The sequence below is a fragment of the Capsaspora owczarzaki genome (genome assembly GCF_000151315.2).
Source record: "Capsaspora owczarzaki ATCC 30864 unplaced genomic scaffold supercont2.11, whole genome shotgun sequence".
Classification (NCBI taxonomy): domain Eukaryota; class Filasterea; order Ministeriida; family Capsasporidae; genus Capsaspora; species Capsaspora owczarzaki.
In genome coordinates this window covers 122,019-145,497 of record NW_011887302.1, presented here as the reverse complement: position 1 = coordinate 145,497, position 23,479 = coordinate 122,019, and the positions used below count along the sequence as shown (strand labels likewise).

At 54.6% G+C, this 23,479-nt stretch overlaps 8 protein-coding genes across 9 annotated transcripts; 6 read left to right on the top strand and 2 right to left on the bottom strand.

Annotated features, from left to right (window-relative positions):
- The first annotated feature begins 46 nt into the window (after nucleotides 1–46).
- Nucleotides 47–4,606, top strand: CAOG_06254 (ubiquitin specific peptidase 52). Its single transcript, XM_004344953.2, has 2 exons — nucleotides 47–779; nucleotides 968–4,606. Exons 1-2 carry the CDS (start codon nucleotides 141–143, stop codon nucleotides 4,538–4,540), a joined length of 4,212 nt encoding a protein of 1,403 aa, XP_004345003.1. The 5' UTR covers nucleotides 47–140; the 3' UTR covers nucleotides 4,541–4,606.
- An 85-nt stretch (nucleotides 4,607–4,691) lies between these two features.
- CAOG_06253 (hypothetical protein) lies at nucleotides 4,692–6,490 on the top strand (the record flags this gene model as incomplete). Its single annotated transcript, XM_004344952.2, has 2 exons — nucleotides 4,692–6,119; nucleotides 6,292–6,490. Coding segments are annotated over exons 1-2 (1,614 nt in total), but the record flags the coding sequence as incomplete, so codon positions are not given.
- Nucleotides 6,491–6,596: 106 nt separating this feature from the next.
- Nucleotides 6,597–9,092, bottom strand: CAOG_06252 (EMP/nonaspanin domain family protein; the record flags this gene model as incomplete). The annotated part of the gene is made up of 4 exons (XM_004344951.2): nucleotides 7,976–9,092; nucleotides 7,335–7,780; nucleotides 7,136–7,252; nucleotides 6,597–7,020 (listed from the first exon to the last, which is right to left on the bottom strand). The coding sequence occupies exons 1-4, from the start codon at nucleotides 8,942–8,944 to the stop codon at nucleotides 6,597–6,599; spliced, it is 1,956 nt and encodes a 651-aa protein (XP_004345001.2). The 5' UTR covers nucleotides 8,945–9,092.
- Nucleotides 9,093–10,584: 1,492 nt separating this feature from the next.
- On the top strand, nucleotides 10,585–14,040 carry CAOG_06251 (hydroxymethylglutaryl-coenzyme A reductase). Its single transcript, XM_004344950.2, has 2 exons — nucleotides 10,585–10,989; nucleotides 11,583–14,040. Exons 1-2 carry the CDS (start codon nucleotides 10,762–10,764, stop codon nucleotides 13,878–13,880), a joined length of 2,526 nt encoding a protein of 841 aa, XP_004345000.1. The 5' UTR covers nucleotides 10,585–10,761; the 3' UTR covers nucleotides 13,881–14,040.
- Nucleotides 14,041–14,261: 221 nt separating this feature from the next.
- On the top strand, nucleotides 14,262–16,939 carry CAOG_06250 (hypothetical protein). Its single transcript, XM_004344949.2, has 7 exons — nucleotides 14,262–14,748; nucleotides 15,258–15,496; nucleotides 15,626–15,757; nucleotides 15,886–16,005; nucleotides 16,087–16,184; nucleotides 16,298–16,440; nucleotides 16,557–16,939. Exons 1-7 carry the CDS (start codon nucleotides 14,312–14,314, stop codon nucleotides 16,648–16,650), a joined length of 1,263 nt encoding a protein of 420 aa, XP_004344999.2. The 5' UTR covers nucleotides 14,262–14,311; the 3' UTR covers nucleotides 16,651–16,939.
- Nucleotides 16,940–17,010: 71 nt separating this feature from the next.
- CAOG_06249 lies at nucleotides 17,011–20,112 on the top strand (the record flags this gene model as incomplete). 2 transcript variants are annotated; one of them, XM_011272331.1, is made up of 8 exons in its annotated part: nucleotides 17,011–17,257; nucleotides 17,815–17,988; nucleotides 18,091–18,177; nucleotides 18,255–18,369; nucleotides 18,476–18,532; nucleotides 18,604–18,867; nucleotides 18,971–19,666; nucleotides 19,691–20,112. In XM_011272331.1, exons 1-8 carry the CDS (start codon nucleotides 17,051–17,053, stop codon nucleotides 19,927–19,929), a joined length of 1,839 nt encoding a protein of 612 aa, XP_011270633.1. In that variant the 5' UTR covers nucleotides 17,011–17,050. The 2 variants fall into 2 exon arrangements, with proteins under 2 accessions (XP_011270633.1, XP_004344998.1); XM_004344948.1 differs by having other exon boundaries at nucleotides 17,018–17,257; nucleotides 18,971–19,929.
- Nucleotides 20,113–20,340: 228 nt separating this feature from the next.
- Nucleotides 20,341–22,242, bottom strand: CAOG_06248 (polynucleotide kinase-3'-phosphatase; the record flags this gene model as incomplete). The annotated part of the gene is made up of 1 exon (XM_004344947.2): nucleotides 20,341–22,242. One exon carries the CDS (start codon nucleotides 22,240–22,242, stop codon nucleotides 20,341–20,343), a length of 1,902 nt encoding a protein of 633 aa, XP_004344997.2.
- A 93-nt stretch (nucleotides 22,243–22,335) lies between these two features.
- On the top strand, nucleotides 22,336–23,419 carry CAOG_06247 (hypothetical protein; the record flags this gene model as incomplete). The annotated part of the gene is made up of 3 exons (XM_004344946.2): nucleotides 22,336–22,573; nucleotides 22,733–22,922; nucleotides 23,020–23,419. The coding sequence occupies 3 exons, from the start codon at nucleotides 22,336–22,338 to the stop codon at nucleotides 23,417–23,419; spliced, it is 828 nt and encodes a 275-aa protein (XP_004344996.2).
- Between the last annotated feature and the right edge of the window lie 60 nt (nucleotides 23,420–23,479).

Genomic DNA, 23,479 nt, shown 5'->3' with positions numbered 1-23,479 from the left:
CTCTCAGAATGCTTCCAAATTCGTATTCGTTCTCAGTCGTTTTGTCTTTTCCCTTTCTCTATCTTCCGTTCGCCCCCCGCACCCCAACCCCACTCCACAAACTCCCTCCAATATCATTTGATTCGTTCCATTTTTTTCAAATGGGGAGTGATTGTGCTTATGCCGAGCTGCGGCGCGAGTACGATCTGCTTGGCTCGGGAACGACGTCCATTGCGTTCGACGCTGCAGAGGAGATGCTCTGGTCTGCCTCGGCGAGCGGGCGCGTGACGGGGTACCTGTTCCCGACCCTCGAGCGCTATGCCTCGTTCGAGCCCCTGACGCGGCGCTCGCTGACCCAGGCACAGGCGCAGCAGCGAGCGGCCGAGCAGCAGCAGCATCCCCATGGCGGTGGCGTGCAGCTCCAGCTCCAGCACCAGCCCGTCGTCCAGCTGCAGCCGATCGACAATGGCGTTGCCGTGCTTGGCCAGGACGCGCTGGTCGTTGCGTCGCGCGGCGGCGTCCCGCTGCTCTCCCTCGCGACCGACGCAATGCAGTCCCTCTCATGCATGTCCCAAGTCAGCGCCGCTCAGTCGGCCAGCTTTGTGCTTGCTGGATCGCAGCCGACAATGCTCATTGCAGATCTCCACAAGCAGCGCGTCGTCAAGGAGCTCGACGCAGGTGTTATAGACCCGAGCAATGGCACTCCAGCGGGCATCACTGCCCTGCGCAAGGCCCGCTTCCTGTGCGCCGGGACAACCCAAGGAGTGCTGCAACTGCGAGATCCAAAGTCGCTCAAAGTGGTAGGTGCACAACGCGAAACGAGGGAACGAGCGAAACGAGCGAACGAGCGAAAGCGACGCTCGTCTGAGCGCCAATGCGAACAATTCTCAGTTACTCACTCACCACTCAAACACTCACTTTTTTTTCTTTGATGCATCGGGAATCACCCTCTGCTTTGTTCATGTGTCGTCACTGCTTTTGAGCGCAGGAGCATCAGTTCACGGCATTCACCGGGCCGGTTTCCGACTTTGATGTCTGCGGAAACCTGCTTGCTGCGTGCGGTTACTCGTTCCGAGGCGGAAACAACCTGTATGCCGATCCCTTCATCAAAGTGTATGATCTGCGCAACATGCGCTCGACAGCCCCCATCAGCTTCCCCACCGGAGCGCACCGCCTGCGCTTCTTGTCAAAGTTCTCGTCGCGCATCGTCGTTGTTTCGGCTTCGGGTACAGTGTCTGCGTACGATGCTTCTGGTACTGCTGCACCGCCGCTCTTCTACGGCAAGCTGGCCATGGACACGAACGAGTCCTACTGCACGGCACTGGACGTGTCGGCCTCGTGCCAGCTGCTCGCGTTCGGTGACTCTTCCGGAATGGTGAGCGAGTGGGTGCCGGCGCTCGTTGCCGACAATGTGTGGGACGAGCAGCAAGCATACCAAGGGCCGCAGCAGTACGACGAAAATGGCGAGCCCATTCCCATGGACTACTCCCTCTACACGCCCGAAGGGCAGCTGCTCGAATCACTTGACGGCGTCCAGGTGAATGAGTTTTCGCGTGAGACCGAGCATCCCGGGCAAGACGCTCTCTCGCTCTATGACGGCGCTGTGCCCCTGGCCGTCGAGGACACCTCGGTGCCGCTTGCCTCGATTGGCATGCCATTCCCGTCGAGCGACACCCTCAGCTCGGATTGGCCAGTGTCGAAAACAGTCATTGTGCGACGACCTCCTGTGCCGATCGACGACAGTATTCTTCGCGCCATGCGCGTGGTCGACTTTGTCGGCTACTCTCCAAACGAACCGACCGTCCGCCGACGTAACCAGACCGTCTATCCGCGCTACTGGATTGATCCCATCGGCCAGGGCATGCTTCGTGCCGCCGGTCGCAACTCGGCGGGTAGCGCCAATGCGGCCCAAGCCGGGAGGCTTGCTCGAATTGGTCCTGCAACAGCTCGTCGTGGGGCGCTTTCGTCACCCGCTCGCGATCGACGACTGTTGGGCGGGCAATCGTCCTCCTCCTCCTCCTCCTCCTCCTACTCCTCATCTGGCTTGGACGAGTCTGTCCTGTACCGCTCGATCGTACCACCAAAGTACAGAAAGGTGGAGGTCAAGTACACGCGCATGGGCATGGAGGACATTGATTTTGGCGACTACAATTCAACCGTGTTTAGCGGTCTCGAGGCACAGAGCCCGAACGCCTACTGCAACCCAGTCTTGCAAGTCTTGTACTTTCTGGGGCCTCTGCGCTCCCATCTGCAAAACCACCTGTGCTGGAAGGATGCGTGCATTGCGTGCGAACTGGCCTTCCTGTTCCACATGCTCGACATGTCCATTGGCGGCACCTGCCAAGCAAACAATTTGATTCGCGCACTGCGCAACGTGCCGCAAGCGTCGGCACTTGGTCTGCTGCTTGCTGATGAATTTGCCTCCGCCAAGGCCAACTTGGCACGTCTGATTCAGAGCTTTTTGCGGTTTGCGCTTCAGCAGGCGCACCAAGACTTGCTGCCAACCACGCCGTCGCTTGTCGCGTCCAACTCTCCCGCGCCGGCCGTCTCCATCATTCGCCAGGCCTTTGGATCGGTCGTGGACACCCACACTCGCTGTACCTGCGGAGCAGATCAGGTCAAGGCAACGGAAACGTTCATTTTCGACCTTATCTATCCGCCGTCTCCCACCTCGGTGTCGGCAACAGGAGTAGGCGGCTCCACCACTGGTGCGAACGCTTCAGCAGCTGCGGCCCCGGCCTTGACACCTTCTCGCGCAGCTCACGTGCGACCATTCGTCTCCATCATTGAGGATTCGTTGCGCCGCGAGCAGACCACCAAGGCTTGGTGCGACCGATGCAACAAATTCTCGCTGAGCGAGCAAACGCGGTCGCTTACGAATCTTCCGTTCGTCCTCGCCCTGAACATGGCTGCTGACAAGGAAGGTGGCGCCGACTACTGGTCGGCCCTCGAAAAGGGTCATGCAGCTCGGCACGCTGCCAACCTGCGCGCTGCTGCAGATCGTCGAGCCGAACGCGAAGCGCGCCGGCAGCTATTTGCAGACGAGTCTGGATCGGAGGCTGACAACAAGGCTGCTACGGCTACGACTGCTACTCTTGCTGGACACGATGACCATCACCACCACTCTTCTCATCCCGCCGTTTCAACCGATCCAATTCCCAGTGTGCCCAGTGCCTTGAAGCTCACCCTGCCCACGGCCGCGGAGGGTGGTGGCTCTGCTGCCAAGCGCGGTCGTGGTGTCTGCGTGAGTGAGATACCCGTCAGCCAAGCCATGCAGAGCAACACCGTCACACCTTTGAGCGCTGAGGACAAAGCTGCCGCGGCCAGTGCTGCTGCCAACGCATCGAGCGCCGACTACCTGCTCGTGGCAACGGTGGTATTGATCAAAGACGAGGACTCGCCATCTGGCCATCTGGTGTCTCACGTGTGTGTCGCCGAAGAGTACATGCGCCGTTTCCGACTCGATCCCGCCCAAGTCTGGACCATGAAGCCGTCCCGGTGGATGTTGTTCAATGACTTTTCGGTGCACGAGAGCTCCGAACTGGAGGCGACGACTTTCTACAGCGCGTGGAAGCAACCGTGCTCGCTCATCTATGTTCGCCGCGACCTGTTCCTGCTGGATGCCCCCATTCGATCGCCGCTGACTCTGGCTGTCTTCCATGAGAGTGGCGCAGGTGGTGTCGCCAGCACGCACGCAACTGCTCAAACGGTGCGCAAGCACGCTGGGCCATTGGGTCTGTCCGTGGCAGCGCAACAGCAGCAGCAACAGCAACAGCAGCAACAACAACAACAACAGCAGCAGCAGCAGCAGCAGCAGCAGCAGCAACAACAACAACAACAACAACAACAGTTGGCTGCCGCTCAGTCGCGACGCAACATGCACCCTCCCACATTCACCCCATTGGCGCCCAATGAAATCCCGGCCAGCGGTCAACTGGTGGCTATTGATGCCGAATTCGTTTCGCTCAACCCAGAAGAAGCCCAGCTGCGCAGCGACGGCTCGAAGTCAACCCTCAAGCTCGCACAGTTCCACCTGGCTCGCGTCTCGGTGGTGCGTGGTCAAGGACCGCTGGAAGGCATCCCGTTGATTGATGACTACATTTCGACGTCCGAGCAAGTCTCTGACTACCTGACCAAGTATTCAGGCATCAAGCCTGGCGATCTCGATGCTGCGATTTCGACCAAGCACGTTACCACGTTGAAGGCGGCGTACGTTAAACTGCGGTACCTGGTTGATGCTGGCGTCAAGTTTGTCGGCCATGGCCTGCAGAAGGACTTTCGTGTCATCAACCTCCTGGTTCCTCCAGACCAAATCATTGACACTGTTGAGCTGTACAGCCGCAAGCGGCAGCGCAAGGTGTCTTTGCGATTCCTCTGCTGGTACTTGCTCAAGATTGACATTCAGGCCGACATGCACGACTCGATTGAAGACGCCCGCTGCGCGCTCTTCCTCTACCGCAAGTACCAGGAGCTTGAAGCTGAAAACCGCGTCGAAAGCACCATTTCCGAAGTGTACGAGGCCGGTCACAAGTATGGCTGGAAGGCGCCACACTGGGATTAAGTTGATTTTGTGCTTTTGCTCTTTGTGTGTGTCTTTTTTCCCATTCAACTCGAATTACACACAACCCATTTTTTTATTGATCATCAGTCCTCGTGGATATCGTAATGTTGTTGCTGTTGCTGTTGTTGTTGTTCAGTCATCCTTTGTTTGTAGTGGATGGACTGATGATGACAATGCGACCGATTTGGCGCCAATTCCGCAGTCACTGTGATTTGATCCTGTTTGCAGCGTTTGTGATTGTGCTCAGTCAAGTCGCCCACGACTGGGACGCCGATCTGTCACGACGCCGGCTGCTCGTTCCCGCGCGATACTCGCCGTACGACCAGGAGTCGCTGCGCCATGCACGCGCGCGGCTGGGCCAGGACGAGTTTGGCGGCAAAATCAGAGCCGAGCACGTCCGCCAGCACGACGAGCACATCCCAGTCCGTGTTCCCGCCGCAATCGCACCATCTGGATCAAACAAGGGTGCACTCAAGAACAACGGGAAGCAGATGGAACTGCCCGAGATGCGGTCGGGCCAAGGTCAAGTCCATAATGGCAAGAATCTGAGCCAGAATGACAAGAATCCGAGTCAGAATGGCCAGATTGACCAGAACGAGGCTCAGATTGCTGCAAACGAGTGCTCGCTCAGACATTTGCTGGCTTGGGTCAGAGCCAACGGCGGCTCGCATGTGCCGTTGGAAATCAAGTACGCGGCTGACGGACACTTTGACATGCCGTGGATTGCGGGCGAGGACGCCGAGCCAGAGACAGAGTACATGGCTGCCAGGAAAGCTGCACTCGATCGTCTCCAGCTACGCAAAGAGCGAATCAAGCGATTTCGAGAGGCGCTGCTGAGCGGCAAGCTGGACAAAGCCCAGGATCAAGGCGGCCATGGCGAGCTCGCCGACCACCGCGACCCAGCAGAGCTAGACCCGCTGTACGACACGCCGGGGCTGCATCGCCGTCGCACGATTGTGACGCTTGAAGGTGTCAAACCGCACGACACGGTCTTGCACATTCCCAAGTCGCTGCTTTTGACCAGTGACGAGGCCTATGCCACGACGTTTCCCGACTTTTTCGACACGCTGGGCGACAACCTCGACATGGCCGCGGAATGTCGGAAGGCAGCAGCCGCTGGCCAGCGAGAAGGTACGCGATGTGACTACGAGAAGGAATCCAAGCTTCCCGCGGATCTGCCAATCGCCTTCCACTCGGCCCTGTCCATGGAGCATCTCGCTGTGGCGTTAAAGATTCTTGCAGAGGACGCGCAAGGCGAAGAGTCGATCTGGTTTCCGTACATTTGTCTTCTCCCGCGCGGAGATGACCATTCTTTGCCATTGTTCTGGTCTGACGCACGACTGTTGGCGGTCGGCGCGTCCTTTGAGCGCAACATGCTCGATCTCGTGCTCGCCGAGCGATCCCATTTGACGGACGTCTACCGCCACGTCAACCGAGAGCTTCGTGACTTGTATCCGGCGCGCATCGAGCAGATGGACTTGTCGCTCGACCGCTTTTTATGGGCCGTGACCATCGTCAAGTCTCGCGCGTTTACCAGCACGGCGCCCTCCGAGCGACAAGGACGGCGGGGTGAAAGTGTGTGACGGCTGACTTGTTTGTTTGTTTGGTTGTTTGTTTGGTTGTTTGTCTGTTTGTTTGTCTGTTTGTTTGTCTGTTTGTTTGTCTGTTTGTTTGTCTGTTTGTTTGTCTGTTTGTTTGTCTGTTTGTTTGTCTGTTTGTCTGTTTGTTTGCTTGTCTATTTTCGCTCACAGGACATGCTCAATCACGATCCTCGTCTCATGGAAAACACACTTCGTGACGACGGCCCCACGCTCGCTGTCGTTGCTCCGTCCACTGGCTACCTTCCGATGCGGGAAGTTGGCATGTCGTACGGTTGCTCCGTCCACTGGCTACCTTCCGATGCGGGAAGTTGGCATGTCGTACGGTCTCCAACAATGCAATTTCAACTTGTTGATGCAGAGGACCAGATTGAATCGTGCATGCAAAGCTACCATAAAAATCGTACATTTTACTTCCATCATAGAAACAATACATTAAACCTCACAGAACAAATGCCTCAATCAATCTTGACAGACGAGTAGATCCGGGTCACAAACCAGTAGGCAGCGTAGAAGCCAACCGTGCCAGTCAGGAACCAGAAGGTCACGACAATGATAAAGGCATAGCCAAAGAAGAGCATCACCGACACAGCGTCGGTAATGTCCAGCTGGGTGACATAATAGAAAATGGCATAGAGCAGCACATAGAAGGCCATGCCCGACGAAAGCAGGAATGACCTCCACCACCAGTGGTAATCTTCGTTACACAGGAAAAAGTAGATCATGACGATGGTAATCAGGGCCGACGTCACGACCAGAATCAAAAACACCACGAAAAGGATGCCAAACAGGTAGTACGACTTGTTTTCCCACATTGCCGAGAAGACAAAGAACAGTTCGATGAAAACTGCGCCAAACGGAAGAATGCCAGTCAATAACACACTGAAGTGGATTCAAAATGGCGGGGGAACAACAAACACAGAGTGGTGAGAGATTGAACTTGCGACAGGACGCCAACCCACATAAAATCCAGCAAACTCGAGCAACAAGATCCTACCTAACAGGCCAGCTCATGTACCAGGGTGCCGGCGGAACTTGACGAGGTATTTGATTTGTTCTGACAGGCGATTCATAGGGCTGCGAGTCGGGACGCAGGAATTTGAGAGTGAGCATGCTGGAATAAAAAAAAACACTCAAACAAACAAACAAACAAACAAACAAACAAACACTCCCTCAAACAACAAAAACCAAAGTACGCGCCCAGATACACACAAGGAGTGGAAACTCCAAACCACATTGCCAACAGACGGAAGAGCGTTCCGAGCGGAATGGCGCCAGAAGAATGCTTGGCGTAGACGAAAAAGTTGAGGAAGAAGTAGGTCGAAAAGATAATGCCGGGGAACAGCACCGAGGTAAGCAGCGCGGCGCTCTTCCAGTACTGGCCCTTCAAGGTTTTGTAGAGTCGAGCCGAGTAGTAGCCAGTCGGCAGGCCGAGCAGGACAAACAAGCCGAGTCCCGTGCTCACCATGCTGCCACGTGCAGCGGGAGAGAGGAAGCCCATCATGGCAAGCGTAATGACCACCAGCAGGGTTTCAAAGATCTGGATGCCACCACCAACGCACGCCACAAGAAGCGAAGTGCGGCGCGGCGGGCGGAAGATGTCACCGTGGACCAGCTTCCAGCCAGTTTCTTCCACAGCGTCCTGTTTGGAGCACCAGAGTGGAGCAGAACCAAAAGAGCACACACACACACACACACACACACACACACACACACACACACACACACACACACACACACACACACACACACACACACACACACACACACACACACACACAGTTGGCAACACGGACTGAAATCAAACAATTGACACAAATTGCAAATGAAATGTTACCTGATACTCTTCGTCGTTGTACCGCGCAATGTCGCGGTTGAGGGTGCGAACCATAATCAAGGCGACAATGCCTGAGAGGAAGACCACAATCGCAATCGAGTTGGCAATCGAGTACCAGTGAATCTGCGCGTCGCTCATTTGAAGGTACGTGTCCCAGCGCGACATCCACGGCGTGTCCGACTTGATAAAAGTAACAGAGTAAGTCCAGTAGACCTTGAGCTTCTCGCCTGCTTCGAGTGTCTTGAGGTAGAGCGGTCGGTCGCTAATCTTGACAACCTTGTTGGTGGTGGCGTCGACCTCGGTGCCGTCTGCAGAGATGGACTGCGGCGCAACCTCGAAACCAACAACGCGCATCAGGCCCAAGGTCTCGTCCTTGTTGACTTTGACAAAAATGTTAATGTGGTTGTACAGGGCGACAGCGCCGTTGGACTTTTCAAAATGGCCGATGGGAAAGCCCATGGCGTACTTGAGGGATTCGCCGGGCTTGCTGATGACGGTCGCTGCGGGCAGGTTGTCGAGCAGCCAGTGTGCGCGGTACTCTTCGCGAATGTGCACCCGAAACTTGTCTACTTGCTCGGCCGTGTACTCCATGGGCTTGCTGGCACAGTCCAAGAGCTGGAACTCGACATTCTCGTTCATTCGAACGTGGTAGAGTGACGCCATGATGCGATCGCCGCCGAGAATCTCGCCAATGTTCTCGGCGAGGCGCTTTTGCGACGGCGGTGTGCAGAACGGCAGCGTGTAGTACTCGTACGGCAGCTGGGTGTGCACCGACGTGAGCTTGACAACACTGAGGTCGATGGGGTCTTTGGCCTGGTACTCGCGGGGGTTGGTTCCAGGCAGGTAGAACGCGACGGCATGGCCTGGTGTCAGTGCTGCCACTGCTACCAGCACTGCGAGCAGCACGGTTGAAGAAGCGACCATCCGAGTCGGTGCTTGTTGCGCTTGTTTCCGCCGAGTTGCCAGCATTTTTTTGTCTCGGTTCCAAAACAACAACGACAACAACAAAGACGAAACCAAAAACGAAACTGGAACGGGTGTCTCTTGGGCGGTGTCTTGGAACTTGTCTTTGTAGTTTGGTTTGGTTTGGTTGGGTTTTTTGTTTTTCTTCTCTCTTCTGTGTCAAGCAATAGTGCAAAAGTCCAGAAAGTCAACGTTGGTGAGTGTGAATCGATGCAAGTGTGTGAAAGTGCATTGGCGGGTCGTTCAGGTGCAACTGAGCGGTGCTTCCGACGGTCAAAAACCACCCCAAAGCCAAAAGCTGCCGACTTTGGATTGTCAACAAGCACACATTTCGCGAGGTCGGCTGAGCGAGCCAACAGGCAGCAGCCAAAGCGAATGGTGCAGAAGGGAAGAGTTGCCGACGCGGCAAAACTCAGTCACTTGAGCGAGGCTTCCCGCGCTTGGACTCCTTCCGCGCACGCCGTTGGTGCCAGAGCAAGGGTGCGTGTGCTCATTGCGCTTCATTACGAGCGTGACGGCACTCTGACGCTCAACGAGAGGGGGAAGGCGGCGGGGAGGTTCTCTAACAACGTCGAGATCTCACTTCCAACCAGTCGTTGTGTTGCTCTCGCGCTCGGTTGGTTGCTGCAGTGCAATGTGGGAGCTCGTTTGCGTTCGTGCTCTTGCTGTGGATGTACAACGCAAGGAACCGCGGCGGAGGCGTCGTTTGCAAGCAAAGCGCAAAGCCCTTCGACGAACAAAACGCAATAGCAGCACTCGGAAAAAAAAAAAAAAAAAAAAAAAACCTTACTGAAAACGAAAAAAAAAAAAAAAAGAGTGGAAAGAAAGAAAAAACAGTTTGCGCTTCAACGCCGTCTTTTGAGGAGGGTGGATTGAGATTGGATGCGAGGTGCAGCGCGCCGCAATTGCGTTAAAAGTACGCTAAAATTAATTGTGTTGTTATAGGAGAACAGCCAGGGCCGGGAATAGCCGATGGAAAGCGAGGAAATCATACCCTGTCACTCGAGTGATAGAGATGGACAGAAAACATGCCTGGGAAGCTGACCTTCCATCACTTTTGTCATCATTGAATATCACTTGAATGGTCTAGTGCATAGCGACTCTTGCTGGATTGCAGAAAATCCTGATCTCCGTACCGACACATGCAAACGCGTTTTTTCAGTTGTTAGAAAGTAAAAATGCAATCAGCCCGAATTTGGGATGCACTCAATGCGCGAACGCTTTGAGTCAAACAAGTCGTTAATCGGCATTGTTTTCATTCAGGGACAAGAGCGGGAGGAGGGTTGGTCGCAATTCCGGCCTCAGGATGAGAAATACGGCAAAAACGAATCAAACAGTTCTGCTAGCTCGAGATAACCAGCCTGAATGCGTTCTGTTGATTCATTCATGATTAGAGGAGGCAGACTGAAGCAACCGAAAATCCGCTTAATTGTTCATTCATTCAGTCACATCTCAGAATCTTTGGTTTCGCTTGAGATTTTCAACCTTCGCCCTTTTCGATCGACAAATCGTGTTTGTCAGTTTGTTTCTTTGCGCATCCTACACTAAGCCATTGAGCACATTGTATCTCTCTCTCTCCCCTTAGCTATCTCGGCGTCCGCAATGATTTCAGTTGATCAGATTGCAACGCCTCAATTTGGCTTTAGTCTTTTTTTTTTTTTTTTTTTTTCAAATCCAAAATCACTTCAATCACCACAAATTGCAGCAAAGCGCCTCACTTTCGCAGCGACGCACACAAGCCACATTCTCACACTCACCAAACCACAAAAGAACAGCAGAAGCAACAACAACAACAACAACCCAGCCCCTTCTGAGACGAAATCATGAGCGACAAGTCAACAAGCAGCAGCAACAACGATCAGGATCCGTTCGGCCATCCCCGCGTCCCGTTCCGCGGCTACTACGAGCGCGAGAAGTGCGATGCGCGCCGCGGCTGGGTCGAAAAGTTCACCAACACCAAGCTGCAGCACACTGGCAAGTGGTGGGACTCTGGCGCTCCTGCTGGCGGCAGTGGCGCCATGGACGAGTCGACCAACACGCTCAAACTGAAGGTAACTCAAAAAAAAAAAAAAAAAAAAAAAAATCTGGCTGCTTTCCCATCATCGCAATTGACAGCTGATGACCTGTGTCTCGCCTGCTGAGACCCTGGGCATTCCCGCTTCCTTTTGATCTCGGACTTGATCGCAACGACAGCCCATTTCAGACTCGAGTGCGAGCGTTTGTCTGATACTATTGCGGGAGATGATCGACAATGTGGGGTTTGGCCAAATTGCTTTGGTTTTTGGTTTTTTTGCGGTTTGATCTGCTCTTTGCGAGCAGTTGCGTAGCTCAATGCAAGTGTGGCAGATCGCAACTTTAACGTGCGTACTACTTTACGAATCCAATTCTGACGACTTTTGCGTGCTCAACATGTTCAAAAGTGAAACGCGGTTTGGACGAAAACCACTTTTTGATTGCTGGAAAAGAACAAAAAAAAAAAAAAAAAAAAAGTCGAATCGTGCAGATTTTTTTGTTTTTCGCACGTGGATGTGAAAAACAACGTTTTACCGCTTTTATTTGTAACATCGCCTCACCCAAACAGCGAACAAAATGATTGTCAACTCATTGTTTTGATCTGATCTGATCTGATTTTGGGATTCGACAGGGCAACATTGAAGCGCCGATTGGATTGTGCAAAATTCCGGTTGGCGTGGCGGGACCGCTGCTCATCAAGGGAACGCATGTGCAAGGCTACGTGCTGTGCCCGTTTGCCACGACGGAAGGCGCGCTGGTTGCCTCGGCGACGCGCGGAGCTACGGCGTTGAATCGGGCGGGCGGAGCGACTGCGCACGCCTCGTTGCAGCGGATGATGCGAGTGCCCGTGTTTGTGTGCCAGACCATGGTGGACGCGCTTGCGCTCGAAAAGTTTATGCGCACCAACCGCACTGGCATTGAGGCTGCGATCGCAGAGGCGTCGCGGCATGCGCGTCTGATGGATTTCGAATTCATCCAGGTCGGCGCCTCGTTGCATGTGCGTTTCCTGTACGAAAGTGGCGACGCCGCTGGTCAGAACATGACCACTGCCACCACATGGCGCGCATGCCAGTGGATTCTCGATCAGGTCAAGACCCGGGAGCCCAGCATTCGCATTCGCGAGTTTTACATTGACGGCAACGGATCGGGCGACAAGAAGGTCACGCTGCTCAACTTTATCGCGACGCGCGGCATCCGCGCCCAGGCAGAGTGCTACATTAGCCCGCAGGTGCTCGAATCCGTGTTCAAGGTGGACGCAGACACGTACGTGCGCTTCATTTCGGTCATGCAAGGCGCATCCGTTCGCACGGGCATGGTGGGCTTTACCATCAATGCCGCCAACGTCATTGGCAGCGTGTTCACGGCCACGGGCCAAGACATTGCCTGCGTGCACGAGTCGTCGGTCGCACAGTTTACCGTCATGAAGGCGCCCGACGGCGGCATCTACACGAGCATGCTGCTGCCGTCGCTGATTATTGGCACGGTGGGCGGAGGCACGTCCCTGCCCACGCAGCGCGAGTGTCTGCAAATGCTCGGTTGCTTTGGCAAGGACCGCGTCTTCCGCTTTGCCGAGATTCTGGCCTGCTACTGCCTGGCCCTCGACTTGTCGACGTCTACGGCGATCTGCAGCGGCCAGTTTGCCTCGTCGCACGAAAAGCTGGGCCGCAACCGACCCGAGTTTGGCTTCAAGCGCGAGTACCTGACGGACGATTTCTTTGGCCAGGTCATCAAGCGCGAAGGAAAGCTGGCCAAGTGGTCGGAGCTGCCCGTGGACGCATCGAGCTCCATCCTGTCCGATCTGACCAAGACCGAGTTGAGCAAGCTCGTCGGCCACTTTGGCTTTGCGATCGAGTACACGCCCACGGCTGGCACTGCGCCAAAGCCCGCGACGTCGCGCATCGTCGTCAAGGCAAAGGCCACCGACGAGGAGACAATCAACATGATCAACAAGATTGCGCAAGCCTGCGGCGGTCGTCTGGCGGCCAAGTACGAGTACTTTAAGTTTGAGACGGGCTTCCGCAAGTGCCACATTCGCGAGCTCGCGCTCATGGCCATGTCGTTTGAGCATCCCGTCATTCAGCGGCTGGCCCCGAAGGTCTACCACGTCAACCGCGACGACCAGAAGGAAATTTTCGTCTATGCCATGGAGTACCTCGAGTCGGTGAGCCATCTGAACTCGGTGGACGCGATTGAGATCTGGACGCCGGACGACATTCGCGTGGCGCTGCGCGACATTGCCGAGCTGCACGCCTCGTTCCTGGACAAGGCGGACGAGCTGAAAAAGGCCGAGTGGATGGACTTCCCCACGCGCCAGCGCATGATCCAGATGAAGGAGCTCTGGATTGAGCTGCTTGCCCACAACCAGCGCGAGTTCCCGGACTTGTGGACCAAGGAGATTGTTCTGGTGGCGCAGCGCGTCATTGACAACATTTCGTTCATCTGGGCCGAGCTTGAGCAGGCCCCTCGCACCCTCTGCCACAACGATTTCAACCCGCGCAACGTCTGTCTCAAGCGGACACCCGCAGGCGGACTGCAGCTCTGCCTGTATGACTGGGAAATGTCCACGCTGCACGTGCCGCAGCACGACGTGGCAGAGTTCCTCGCCTTCACCCTGCCCACCACCACGACCGTGGACGAGCGGCTCGCGTACGTCCACTACTATCGCGGCCAGCTCGAGCACTTTTCCAAGCGCACGTTCGACCCAGTCAAGTTTGACAAGATTTTCGACTTTGCCTGCTTTGACTTTGCCATCAACCGTCTTGCGCTGTATTCGATGGTCCACACCTTCAAGGATTATCGCTTCCTGCCCCGCGTGCTCCAGTCGCACTTTGGCTATCTGCAATCCGTCGCGATGAGCAATCGCTTCCACAAGTACGTCGAGGAGGCTGCCAACACCCCAGCCGAGCCCATTGTTGGGTCCAAGCTCTGAAGCGAAGAGTTTGCGCGGCGTTTCAGCTTGCTGTTTTGATGTTTTTGGTTGGTTGTGGGTTGTGTTTTTGTTTACGAGTTGGGCTTTGCCTCATTGGGCTTTCCTCCCCCCCCCTCGTTCCTTCCTTTATTCTCAGTAAACGGCACATTTTGCATCTGTATTCTCGCATGCTTCAATGCTTCAGTCGTGGTTCCAGGTCAAGTTTTGAGGTGATCTAAAAATCGAACCAAGCTGGACTCTGCCGTTTTTTTCCCCCCAATCAATCGAAATTCAGAGTTGTTCACTCACGTTGACTGTCTCTCGCCTTGACAGTTTTTCATCAGCACTTCTGAGCTTTTTTCTGATTGGTTTTTTGTTTCAATCCACTTTTTTTTTTTTTTTTTTTTGGCAGAGAATTTTTCCATTGTTTTTTGTGTTGTTTGAGAAATTGAATGTCATCGCTGACGCTCAAGTTTCTCTCGCTCCGGTCAAAGGACGCGTTCAAACGCGAGCGCCTGCCGCAGGCATCGTCGTCGTCGAGCCTGTACGAGCACCACACGTCCGTGGATGCAGGGCCAGACGCACAGGCGCCGGGAACAGCAGGAACAGCGGCAGGAGGAACGCCGCCGCCACCGCCAGAGCGAAGCAGCTCGATGCCGACGGTGCACGGCTCGCTGCGAGGCGATCCCGGGCTAGCACACCATTCATTCTCACACCAACCGCCAGCAGCACCAACAAGCGGCGGCGGCAGCAGCAGCAGCAGCAGCAGCAGCAGCGGTGGCACGGGCTTTGGGGCGCTCGTCCGAACGCTCTCCAACTCGACCAAGTGCTCCAATGCCCAATGCGAGACCAGCTTTGGCTTCTTTGACCGCAAGAACACGTGTCGATTGTACGTGTTTCTCCTGCCGTTGCCCCAGTCGCGTGGCAGAGACAGACAGAAGGAGAGAAGGCAAAAGTGCATTTGGATTGAACAACGCACAAAAAAAAAAAAAAAAAAAAAAAAAAGCAATAGAAGGAAAGAGTTATTTTTTTTTTCAAATCCTGGAACCGCAGAGGTTTTGTGCAGTTGTTTGAACAAAAGCTGTTCAGCAGCAGCATCATCGTCACCAAAGCGAAACGAAACGAAAACTTGACAACAGAGTCATGCAATTTTGCGCAAGTGGTAGGAGGAAGGACAAGCAGGAGAGAGGCTCAGGTTTTTGGGAAATATGTGTCGGGGACGGACGAGGGTTTGTCAGACAGTCAGTTTTGGGCATGTTGTTCTGTATGGTGGCCACTGATGTGCTTCTTGACGTCGGGGACGCACTGACGAGGGAGAGGCGAGGCACAGACGAGGCGGCCTTTTGGCAGACCGCAATTTTCAACTCATATTTTGCCGACATTCTCCTTGCTTGTTAGGTGTCACCTTATATTCTGCAGCATTCATTGCTCCAAGATGGTCCGGATGAACGAGTTCGGTCAGCTCCACCCGGAGGGCGTCAAGCAAAAAGTGTGCGACGCGTGTGAGGTGCAGGTCACCCACAATCTGCTCAACAATGTCTCCTTCACCGAGGCCAAGTCGGATCTCGAGCGAAGACTTTCACACCGTGCCGAGCGCAAGGATCTAGTTGCACAGAATATCATTCACGAGTCCACTGGTACGTGGTGGTTGTTTTTGCATTTACTTTGTGTTTGAGCGAGTTGTTGACTTTTTTTTTTTTTTTTTTTTTGGGTGTGTGTGTGTGTGTGTGTGTGTGTGTTTGACTTTGACCCCCCTGCTTGCGCAGATGCCAAGGTCGATTCCAATCTGGTGGCAGTGTCCGAGCAGCTCATTCGGCGGCATCGAAAGGACTCGTTATCCAACAAGCTGAGTATGCGGCCGAACGTGGAGGAGCTGATTGGCAAGCACATTCTCACAGGCAAGTTTTCGCCTTTCGGATGTACTCGTTGTTGCCGTCATCACCATGTATTGCTGTTGCTGCCACACCCCCCCTCTTGAACTCTCGCTCACCCTTGGCGGCTTGAACATCGTAATTTGCAACAACAGCGGCTTCTCCCGAGCAAGTCGAGGAGCAGAAAGAGACCGTCGAGAAGAAGCTCATCACCCACATGATTACAAGGCCATCGGTTGATGATCTTGTCAACCGAAATATCATGAAGGGCGAAGGTGAGTGCACGTTGTGGAGCAATCTGTCTCTGGCTCGACTGATTCTCACTTTCATCCTCGGGGGTTTGACTCACGCTTCAGAACTTGGAATGGACGATGTCGTGGACGAGTCTGGCGATGTCGTGATTGAGTTTTCGGCCATCAAATTCGACAACACTGCCGAGTATCTCGAGGAGAAGGTGAATGACACTTTTTTTTTTGGAAACGAGCCTTTTCGGCTTTTCGGCTTTGGTTTTCGGTGTGACTTACCAATGTGCTATGGCGCAACGTCCTCTTGCGCAATTTCATGCAGCTTCAACGACGACCCTCGTTCCTCGAGCTGGAAGATCGCAACATTCTTATTCGTTTCAAAGACGTCGTTGCCGTGGCCCCTACCTACGACGCCGAGGATTACGATCGCAGCAATGACAAAACCTGGACACGATTAACCAACAAGTGAGTCTCAAGCCACGAGAAAGAGAGAGCCGCAAGCAGTTGTTGTTGTTGTTCTTGTTCCTGTTGTTGTTGTTGATGAACCTGCTCTCACCTCCGTTTTCCCTTCCTGCCAACAGAGACAAAGTGGCCATCAAAAAAGAGCTCAACGATTTCAAGCGCACCATGCCGGTTCATGAGGAAAGCGCTCAGTACACACGATTTCACAAGTGATTTTTCCGCAACGTTTTTTTCAATGCTTGTTTTTGTGTTTTTAGCCTTGACTTGCGCCTGTTTGACTTGTTTTCAAACAAGCTGCACACAATCCCACAAAATATACTTCAGAGGGTGGTCTCAACATCCGCGCTGGCTTGGGTTTTTGTGGTTGCTGAGTGTTTCATATTCTCGTTTGTTTGTTTCTGTCCTCGTTTGATTTGTTTTTTGTTCTTCTTCTTCTTCTTCTTCTTGGTCATTACCTTGAGCTTGAGCTTTGCCACACTAATACAATACACAGAGTTTCAGATTTTTTTATTTGAATTTTTATTTGAATTTTTTATTTGAACTGTTTTTTATTCTTGGTTTGGTTCAGTTCTCATTCATTTTTTTTTTGTATTTTTTTTCTCATTTATTTGCCATGCTGAATCACCTTGCGGCTGCTGCTGGCCGTGCGCTGGGCAACGGTGCCGTCGTTGCCTCGTTCATCCAGAGCGCGATCGACTGCGTCAACAACCGCCTGTACATCTCGCTGGACAAGCCGTCGTACGTTGGCGGCGAGGCCGTCACTGGCCAGGTCCATGTGTTGTGCACCGTGCCGTTTGTTTGCCCGGCTCTCATCCTCAAGGTTTGCCTGTTTTTCCACCCTTCGCCCACCCCCCAATGCCACCTCCGCTTTCCTCCCTTTCCCCTTTCGACTCGCTCTGTCTCGCCTTGTTCGCGTCGACCTTTCGCTGCTCGCTGTTTCGAGAGCGTGTGGCGAACGAGCGGAGAAAATAAAAACACGAGAAGAAAAATATGAAAAAAAAATACAAAAAATATGAAAAACAAAAACAAGTTTTTTTTATTTGAAAAACACAAAAACACACAATAAATAAAACCGCTGATCAAACAAGACAGCTGGCATTTTGGGAGGGGCGTGAAAGTGAATATCTTTGGAGGCGAAAAAGGGCGTCACTCGCTTGTCATCCGCGCTCAACGCTGCAACGGTGAATTGTGGTGACTGACACACGAAAGCGACCCGCATTGGCTGAAAGTCAAGTGGCCAACTCATTTTTGTTTGCACGCGCATGCTGCAAAAATCAACAAAACGAAAATACCAACAATACCAACTTGCATGCAACCGCAACACTCAGAAAACAAAACAAACCTGACCTGAAATAAATATCTGAACTATTGGTGCAGGTCAAGGGCTTTGAGCGCACAGCGTTCTCGCGCACGTACATGAAGCACGACAAGAACACCAACCGGCACTACAAGCACACCGACCACCACGCCGACTTTCGCCTGTTCTTCAGCCAGACCATCCGTCTGTACACTGCGGCGACTGGCAGCATGATCATGCCCGGCATGCAGGCGGTAACGTAGAGTTTCTTGTTTGGCTTTTGCAACCCCGAAACCAAGCTGAAATGAGAACGAAAAATCACTCAACATCAAAATCGCTCTTTTGTTGTGTGACAGTTCGCCTTCTCCTTCCAGCTGCCTGAAAACCTGGCAGGCACCTTCTACGAGTCGGGCACTTACGGTAGCGACTACTATACCGGCTCGGTAAAGTTTGGCTCAAGCCGCAACTGAACTTGATTTCCGGTCGTTCTCATTTTTTTTCATTGTCCAATTTCATGCAGGTCATGTACAAGCTCAAGGCCACCATTGACATGCAGGCTCGTCATGGTCTCCACAGCACGACCCTGCTCGTCATCAACGAGAAGATTAGCAGCGTCGTCACTCCAGCGTTTGGCGGTGCGTTGTTATCAAGCTTGCTGGTGGTTTTTTTTTTTTAAATTGTTTTTGTGCCCTCTTTTCCGGCGACACCTCACACACGCTTCATCTCGTTCGACTTGTGCAGAAAACTCCAAGAACTTCTTGACTGCTTCCGGACGCCTGCACAACCGCATTTGGCTCGGTAAGCACAGCTAAAATCCGTCATGGCAACATCCGACCACTGCCACTCACCTTTGTTCTCTGTGCTGGCAGACAAAAACGTCTACTTCCCTGGCGAGAATGTCATCTGCAAGCTGGAGGCAAACAACACGTCGACCAAGAGCACCAAGGGCATGATTGTCGAGGTGGTCCGTGTTCTGAGCCTCCGCGCTCAGAACCAGCATACGTCGCGTACGCTGACCGTCTATCGCATCAAGTACCCGGGCTTTGATCCGTGCTTCTTTGGCGAGCGCTACCTTCCGTTCCCGATCCCGTACGATCTCCTCCCGTCCACCAGCTCGGGCCTTGTGAAGAATGGTAAGTTTTCGCGTCAAATCCGATGTCTGACGCTCCGGCTCGATCCTCGACACTCATTGCCTTCTCCCTTGCTCTTCAACCCCCCCCCCATCTTCCCCGTCAGAGTACTTCATCAACGTCACGGCCGACATTGCCGGCGCGCTCAACCTCAAAATCCGCCTGCCCGTCACCATTGCCGCGCCGCAAACCCTGTACCTGTCCCACGCGCCGCAGGGCTCGCTGGTCACGCTTCCCCCGGACGTGTCCTTCCGCCCTCCGTGGCAAGCGGACGAGGAGGTCAACACGTGCAACGCGTGCTCGGCTGGGTTTACGCTGATGAAGCGCCGTCACCACTGCCGCAGCTGTCTGCTCGTGTTCTGCTCGGCGTGCTGCAAGACCAAGGTGCCCCTGACCAATCTCGGCTACTCTGGCCCCGAGCGTGTCTGCGGCAAGTGCACTCCGCTGTGCGCGTCCGGTGGCGAGCGCCTCAACACGCAGCTCTCCAACCTGGCTCCCGTTGGCGAGGCCGAGTTCCCCGACATTGGCGCCTGCCGTGTCGCCGTGCCCGTGTCCAAGAAGGGCAACGCCTATGCTCAGGCTGGCGTGCCCCCGCCGATGCCGAACATGAGCTCTGCTCCTCCTCCGCAGCAATCCTCTGCTCCCCCGCCTCAGCAACAGGGCTATCCCCCGCAGCAGCCGCCGCAAGGCTATCCCCCGCAGCAGCAGCAGGGCTATCCTCCGCAGCAGCAACAGGGCTATCCTCCGCAGCCGCAGCAGGGGTATCCTCCGCAACAGGGTTACCCGCCCCAGCAGCAACAAGGCTACCCGCCCCAGCAGCAACAAGGCTACCCTCCGCAGCAGCAGGGCTACCCTCCGCAGCAGCAGTCCAGCTACCCTCCGCAGCAGCCGCAGTCGCAGCCGCAGCAACCTGTGCCGCAGGCTCAACACCCTGCCGGTGACAACCCGCCGCCGCCTGCGTACGACTCGGTCATGTCACCGACTCCCGCGTCTGGCGAAGTGAGCAAGGATGCACACGTGCAAGCCAGCGCCCCGGAGGGTGATGATGCCACTGCGAACGCGTAAAATGTCTTTGTTGTTGTTGGCTGCCAGCTGCCAACTGGTTCAAGCTGTTGTTGTTGTTGTTGTTGTTGTTGCTGTTGTTGTTTTGATGAGCACTGTGTGTCGTGCTTTTGTTTCGAATCGCTCCGTGTCGTGCCTGTTATTTGACTCGCAGTGATAACTTTTTGTGTCGTCTGAATGAACCCTTTTCTTTCTTCCTTTTGTTCGAGGCATTTGTTGTTGCTACACTCTGCAAAATGCAAAGGTTGATCGCATCATCGTTCAAGTGTACTTTGGGGCAACAGCGCGGCACAACAAAAACAGCCATTCAATTTACAACATCCAACAACCCAAAAAACAACAACAACATCATCATCAACAAAAAACTCATCCAACCCATTCGCATCACGACATTTACGCACGCACGCACGCAATTTACGAGTGCATCCACTGCGAGTAGCGCCGCAGAAGATCAGCATCGGTAAACGCGGGAGCAAAGTTGATGCGCAGCACCTCGGTAAAGCCTTCAGCCGCCGTGGGGTCGGAGTACTTTGAGCGGTACATGTTGAAGCCAATGCGCGAGACATGCTCGTGGGTGGGATCGGTCGCTTCGCGGAAGGCGTTGTTGTGCAGGGCGTGCTCGTAGGTGGTGTTCATCACGAACGCGCGAGCGGGAATGCCCAGCGCCTTGGCCTCGGCGACGTAGCGCCCGCGGGACTCGGTGTCGGGCGAGGTGTTGTCGACCACGACGCTCTTACCCGCGCGCAGGGCGTCGCGCGTGGCGGCGACGCACTTTTGCCAGGTTCCGAGCGTGTCGCGGTTGATGTGGACGTAGCCTGCGGGAACGAGCTTCTGACGGACAAAGGTCGACTTGCCCGAGGCCGGGAAGCCCGTCATCACAATCAGCTCCTGCTTGGGCGCGGTCAGCGAGGCCGTGGTTGGCGTGAAGAGCGGCAGGTTTTTGAAGGCGTTGACAAACTCCTTCGGGTCGGAGCCGGCGAGCTTGAACGGGGCAGGCTGGTGCTTGAAGAAGAACTCTTCCGGAGTGTGGAAGCCGATGCCGAGGTTGAGGGCAAACTTGCGGTCCGAGTCGGAAAAGTCCTTCTTGCGCCCGGGAGCCCAGTTGGCCGCGCGGCCCGCGGCGTCGCCAATGTACAGCGCGACGCTTGCGTCAACCGGAACCTTGCCGTTGGCAGTGCCGAGCGTGAGCAGCTCCCAGGTGCCCGTCGACGGCTTGCGGTACTGGTCGGTGCCCATGGCGGCAAACACTTGCATCGGCACGCCCAGGTCGGCGAGAATGGCGGAAACCTTCCTCTTCCAGTCCTCCGGGTTGACCTGGCCGCCGGTCATGCCCTTCTGGTTGGAGAAGATGACGAGCTTGGTTCCGTTGGCATGCAGCTCACGCAGCTTGGTCGGAACGTCGGGATGCAGCCACTTCCAGTCGCCAGAGTTGACCGCGAACGACTTGCCCGACTTTGTGGTGATGAGCGTGTCGTCGAGGTCAAACCCGATAATCTTGCTCGAGTGGACCAAGTCGTCTGGGTCAAACCGGAGCAGCGATCCAGCCACCATCGTCCACTTGCCAGCAATCCCAGCGGAAGTAGAAGCAGAAGCTCGGGGCATCAGCGCGGACGCAACGCTGCGCTGGGTCTTGGCGGCCGCGGCTGCGACTGGCTCGTCGTCGTCGTCCGTCGATGCGTCCCACTTGGTGTCCATCGGCGTCGCGGCAGCGGCAGAGGGAGCAGAGGCAGCAGCGGAGGAGGACTTCTTCTTGCTAATTGAGACGGCAGCAGCAGGCTGGTCGTCGGCAGTCAGGTCAACGTCCAGTCGCGGCTGCTTGCTTCGGCGCCCAGCAGCAGTGGAAGCTGAAGCAGTGGAAGCAGCGGAGGTGGATGCGGGAGTGGCGTCCAGCGCGGCGGCAGTTGCGGATCGCTTTGAGCGGGTTGACATGGATTGAATGGATTGAGCAGTTGCAGCGATCGCAGTCGCAGTCGCACTCGCAGTCGCAGTGACAGTTGGATGAGAATGAGAAGAAGAAGAAGAAGAAGACTGAGCTTGAGGTTGAGGTTGAGCTTGAGTGCGTTGAGCTGCAACCAATGCAAGCGATGCAAAGCGACGTTGACTGAGATTGCTTGCAAACCAGTGCTGGTGATTGGATTTGAGCGAGGCGACTGCAGCGGACGATGACAATGCAGCAGCAGCAGCAGCAGTAGCAGCAGTAGTGACAGTGGTCGATGAAGCGGTCGAGCGAGCAACAGCAGCAGAAGCAGCAACTGAAGCAGCAACCGAAGCACTGACGAGCGAAACGAACGAACGCGTGATTTCTGATAAAAACAGAACTGGTTTTTTTTTTGAAAATGTTTGAACTTTTTAAACTGAGTAGATTTCTGAGCGGCTCAGTTTTTTTGTTTGTTCGCTTTGTAGGTCAGAATGAAGGCGAAATCAGGATCAGCGCCGTCACGATCTGCAACAAGCAGCACTGATGAGGACAAACCGACATCCAACACGGCGACGCATGCACATACACGGACAGCGCACGATGCGCACAACAGCAGGAAGACGACGGGCGTATGGGCGCGCATTGGCAGGGCAGACAAGGCAATGTCGGCCAGAATCCACACTGGCGACACGTTCATGCGGCCGCTGCTCGTCGCGCTCGAGTTCTCAGGTGCAAGAAACAGCACCCTTGTGCGATGATGCGATTGGAGTCGGAAGCACACGGAGAACTCGGTTGGAAAAGCGAGCTTCGACTCCGAACTACAATCGCATGCAGCAGCAGCACATCAATGCTAACCTCGAGCGTTTTGTTTTGACTTGATCATCACAGGTCACGGAATTCCATGGATTGCAGGCGCAGTCGTCGCCTTCTTGTTGACGGCGCATTCTGAGCTGCTTGCAAATCTGCTGGCGGGGTTGGCGCTCGATCTGGTCGTCGTTGGGTTGGTCAAGGCGATCGTGCGGCGTCCTCGTCCGTCCTACAATGTAGATGACATGTTTGCCACAGTTTCCGTCGATAGGTATGGCTGAATTGGGGGTGGGTCTTTGGCACAGTCAAAGTGTCCAAAATTTTGATTCAACTTGTTCTGATTCTGTTTTTCTTGCTTGGCGCTGCAGATTCTCATTCCCGTCGGGACACACGACGCGCGTCGCCATGCTTGCAGCATTCGTCTTCTTTTTGGCGAATGTGGGGTTGGAGTCGCAAACGGTAATGGAGGCGGCCAACACGGCGACGGCGCCAACCAGTTCGTCGTCAAACTTGCTGCCTGCGTTCGTGCTGAGCATCATCGAGATGGTGAACATTTCGTTGTTTGTCATTGTCTGGGCGGTAGTGGTTGCCATTTCCCGAGTCATGCTCGGCCGGCATCATGTCGGCGACGTGGCTGCCGGCATTGTGATTGGCGTTGCTCAGTTCCTCGTTTTGCGGCACTTTATTTGGATTCCTGCCCACCACGCCACCTACATGCAAACCACTGCTCTTGACACCATCAACACATGGAAGGCTTCCTACCTATAACGTCTGGTCCCTCATGTCCCCGACGAAATTTACTTTTGCACACAAGGCTGGATGTTGAGA